This window comes from Micropterus dolomieu, linkage group LG02 (assembly GCF_021292245.1).
Source record: "Micropterus dolomieu isolate WLL.071019.BEF.003 ecotype Adirondacks linkage group LG02, ASM2129224v1, whole genome shotgun sequence".
NCBI classification, from domain to species: domain Eukaryota; kingdom Metazoa; phylum Chordata; class Actinopteri; order Centrarchiformes; family Centrarchidae; genus Micropterus; species Micropterus dolomieu.
In genome coordinates this window covers 27546870-27551387 of record NC_060151.1, presented here as the reverse complement: position 1 = coordinate 27551387, position 4518 = coordinate 27546870, and the positions used below count along the sequence as shown (strand labels likewise).

At 41.0% G+C, this 4518-nt stretch overlaps 1 protein-coding gene across 1 annotated transcript in view; it reads right to left on the bottom strand.

Annotated features, from left to right (window-relative positions):
- Nucleotides 1–142: 142 nt before the first annotated feature.
- The window catches only part of foxk2b (forkhead box K2b), a 15549-nt gene continuing 11173 nt past the window's right edge, over nt 143–4518 (bottom strand). Inside the window, exons 7-9 of the mRNA XM_046041539.1 lie at nt 3141–3386; nt 2254–2454; nt 143–1410 (exon numbers count right to left, since the gene is read on the bottom strand). Coding sequence (XP_045897495.1) covers nt 1202–1410; nt 2254–2454; nt 3141–3386 — 656 coding nt within the window. The 3' untranslated portion in view covers nt 143–1201. The remainder of the gene's footprint in view (nt 1411–2253; nt 2455–3140; nt 3387–4518) is intronic.

Below are 4518 nucleotides of genomic sequence, written 5' to 3'. Positions count from 1 at the left end.
GGTCTGCCAACACCACAACGTCAACACAGCCGGGAAGGATGAGGAGGAGGAGGAGGAGGAGGAGGAGGGTGGGAGGAAAATAAAAAAAAATTAAGAAGGGAAATGAAAACACAAACATGTAATCAAGTGCAGGTCTTTTTTCCCCTCGGTTCAATTTACAGTTAACAACTTCTGTTGTCGGATACATGCAAGGTCAACATCTGGAACTACACATGGAGATTTCATATGCTTATATCACTTATCTGTGCAAGTATTAAAATATGTAGGTATAACTAAGCAAATTTCATATGGATATGTCAGAACGAGGGGGGAAAAGAAACAAATATTACAAAAACTAATACACTGTTTCACAGAACAGAAAAAGGAAGTCCACGTAGAAAAAAAAAAGAGAGATTTCTAACTTAGTTAATGAAATGTCAGACCTCATCATTTTGAACGCTCCTTTAATTAAATTATTACTTATCTAGATAAGTGAAAATACATTAAAAAAAAAATCCTATGCTCCACATTTGAACAACAAAATACTGCATATCTACGTACAGCTGCGATAAAGGAAGGTCAGTATTGTGAGAGGCTAGCTGCCAGAGTTTCAGGAATATTGGCTCCGAGTTGATCCCTTTCTGAATGAGTTGACCGCTTTTGTTCTTTATTTTTTAACCAATGAATGCTCGTCGTACTTGTCGTGCAGTTGGTCACTTCCATCCAGAGCCGCCTTGACGGGTCCGCGAAGTTTGTTGTCTGCTGGCTGCCGGACTCTCCTTTCTGCTCTGAGGTAGATACGGCAGAAAGGTGGCATCCGGGCCGAGTTGAGTCCAGGCCTCTCCCCGCTGGACCACTTGAGGTCAAAGGTCAGCTCTTAAGGGTTAATTGTTGTTAAGGCTTCCTGTGGTCTTGGTTTAGTCACTCTCCTGTTTCAGTGGCTCATAGTGGACGCCTTTGAGTTCATCTTTGTCCCATTTCTTTATTTTGTTCTCAACCCATATTCCAGTCTTTAAAGGGGTGGACATTTATTTTTTTTTCCTTTTGATGCTCTAGAATAGATAAGCCAAACTGAAAATGAAAAGAATCCTCTCCGTTTGGCACCTCGGGAGTCAGTGGTAGAAGGAGGAGAAACAAAACGAACGACAGTGACGAGAGAGAGAAATCGTGGGGGGGAGGAGAAGGTGGTGGGGGTCGTGTGGTGTGTGTGTGGTTGTACAGACTAGTTGAGGTGGCTGTCTTGGTTTTTAGCTGCCGACGAGTCTGAGTCTGCCGCGGCGGCCGGGGGCGGGGCCTCATCCTCTGATTTGATGCGCTTGGCGTCCGGCTGTTCGCTGGCCTGTTGGTCTCCGTTCTGTCGTTTGGTGGGGAGGGAGGCTGAGGCAGAGGCGTGGGTCGCCAGCAAGTGGAGGGGGCTCGCCACAACAGAAGCTGAACAGGAGGAAATAGAAGGGAAGAGGCGGGTTAATAGAGGAAACACTTCACTGTCACAGCTGTTCAAACAGCGGTTAACCATCATCTTTAAGCAGGAGGCCTGTGGGAAGTGTGGTCAGCTCAGCTGCTGCCAGTGTGGGATAATAAAGACTCTTTACTTTTTAACATAAACATTATTGCCATCTCGTGGTTACCTTGAATCATTTGGGTTAATAAGCACCATGTATTTACAGCTGAAAAGATCAAACTAGATCTGAAACAAGTAGTGCATAAATCAATTAGTTGATTGACTAAATTTAATTAATTAATTTGATTATGATAATGTTTCAAGCAAAATAACTAAAAGTTCTTTGTTGCAGCTTTTCAAATGTGAGGATTTATCACTGCAAACTGATAATCTTTGGAAAACTGATTACATTTTCTGACAATTTAAAAGACCAACTGGTTAATAGATAGATCGATCAAGAAAATACTCAGCAGATTAATCCATGATGAAAATAACTTCGTTACAGCCTTAAATTTAATATAATTTATCAACTTTGGGGAATTTATTGTAATAGAAAATGTAAAAAAAATTGTTTTTTTACAAAGAAGTTGTAATTAAAAACAGTTATTGAAGTTTTGCATGTTGGAAGCTCCAGAGAGCGGATCACTCATGGACAAAGTTTTGTTTGTTTTTCCTCACTTAACATTTACAAGAGTCTTGGAGCACAAAGTTAACTTTTCATTCTCAACTAACGTCTCTACGAACAAATAATTATAATAATCTAACTGAGCGTTTTGAGACACAAATCAATGTAGATTTTTCTCTGCTTCTCATACTGTTCCTGTGTTTCTCACCTGAGCTGGCGGGACCCTGGATGGCAGTGGTGATGCTGTGGGTGCCGTTCTGCGTGATGGCCTTGATAGGCAGCTGGTGCTGACCCATGGGGGCCTGCTGCACTATGGTAACAGTCTGCAGGGGAGTGGCTGACTGGGTGCTCTGGATGATGCGGCCGGAGCCGCCTATAGAGGTTATGGTGGGAATTGTCTCCACTTTGACTGAGGGGACACAAACATTTCACACTGCATGCGTTAGACGGTCAAGCTAACAAAAAATAAATAAAACAGAGCTCAGCCGCTGGGCACTCATTGCAACCATCTGAGACTGTACTGTTAAAACAGTTTTAATGAATCAATTTAGAAATGATTTGAAAAAAGAATTCTGGAGAACTCATGAATGAATCATACATATTTTGGAAAAAGATTGAGCTGTGGGAGCAGTAGCTACTGATTTCCTATCATTCGATATCAATAATTATCACAATAAATGTCAAGTCATAATTTCTTTCAAGTTTAAAGGCAAATTTTGAAGTGAAAGTTGAAGATAACAGATGTCTACAGATTGTCTTTATGTTCAGAAGAAACACTTGATGCCAAACAGTGGATCACAAAACTGAGGCAGAACAATCAAAACAATTATGATAAAATCTTCTTTCAAATATGTACGAGTTAAATTAAGTTGAATGTTTTTTTAAGTACCTATTCCTCAACAAAAAATGTATCTTAAAAAAGAAAACTCAAGTGCTAATTCATTATTCATTCAAGTTAATTTCTTCAAACATTTGTTTTATTGTTATTGAGAAAAATTACGTCTTGATAATTATCATTATTGGTACGTGTTTTGGACAAGTTTGATACGCAGCCCTTGATTGCAGTCTATTGAAACATTTCCCATCCTGCCTCACCTTTGACCTCTGTGTGCTCTCCGTTCTCCTGCAGCTCGCTCTTGTTGATGATGGTGGCTGGCTGGGCGATGACGGCGGAGTTGAGGGACCCTGCTGGGAACTGCTGCAGGACGTGGACAGTCTGGACTGCAGGCTGGGAGGTGCTGGTGCTCACTGGGGAGGCCATGGTGTAAGTCACTGGCTTCATGGTTTGAGGTAACTGACGCTGGACTGCTATGAGTACCGGCTGGTTGTTAACAGGCGAGCCTGGAACAGATACAGAAGAACAAAAAAGAAGAAAACGTAGGAATCAAAAAAGTGGACAGATTCAGAGTTTTAAAACGAATACGATCTCTGTCCACACCAGCGTTTTAGCTGCGTATCAGAGTTGATCTCCATCTATGCTAAAACAACTGAAAATGCACAGCTAGTGGAAATTCACGTAGCAGCAAGCAGATGGTCTATTCAAAGAATCAAGTACTACACACCACACCAGATTTTATCTGTAAATACGGTGACGTGTAGGCTATAAGCGTTATTTGCACGGTACAAAATATTTTAATATAAATACCCAATCCTAGAGCTAAACGTGAGCGTCTGCGTCATCGTTTCTAAAGTCCTCCGTTTTTGCCCGTCTGCATGAAAACGCTACCCAGTTCTAAAACGAAAAACGGGGTCAGCAGCGTTTTCAAACCAAAACACAGCCGTGTGCATGGGACACTCAGACACTCAGGGTGTGCTAAAGAAACAGTGATTGTAACACAGTGTGAAGAGATAAGGGGCAAATGAAGAGGAAACAAACCAGGAGCTATCTGTGTTTACATTCCTGTCAGGTCAATAAATGTTTGAGGTCATTTTAAAGTCAGTATCAATTTAAGCTGCTCATGTGTAACACTGCTGTTCAAAAAATGGCCAAGAACCAGACAGGTTTAACAAGACCTGTAATGGTTTTAACCGGAGACAGTAAAGTGTTCCAACAAATTATGGGAGTGGCAATAAAATTTAACAACCCTTGTACAGTTTTACAGTGAAATCTACAGATGAGATTTATTTTATTTGTGTAAGACACATGATTTAGACTTTTTAATTAACATTAAACAGATGTGTTTAACTGTTATGTTGTTTTAAAACTGATAACCTGCAGTCTGTGAGAAGAGACAATGTGAGTGATTGTGTACTTTAAAGAAAAGCTGACTAGTATCAACACAACAATGAGAGATGAAAACATATGAACATGTTGCGGCAGAGAATTGGAACAAAGCCAGAATCAACAGAGGATTAAGTAGCTCCACTGAAAACTACAAAACACTGCTTTAAACTGATTTTTTTGTTTGTGAGAGAGCCTCACATTCTGCCATGTGAAGATCACACAGTGCGGGGGGGGGGGGGGGGGGGGGGG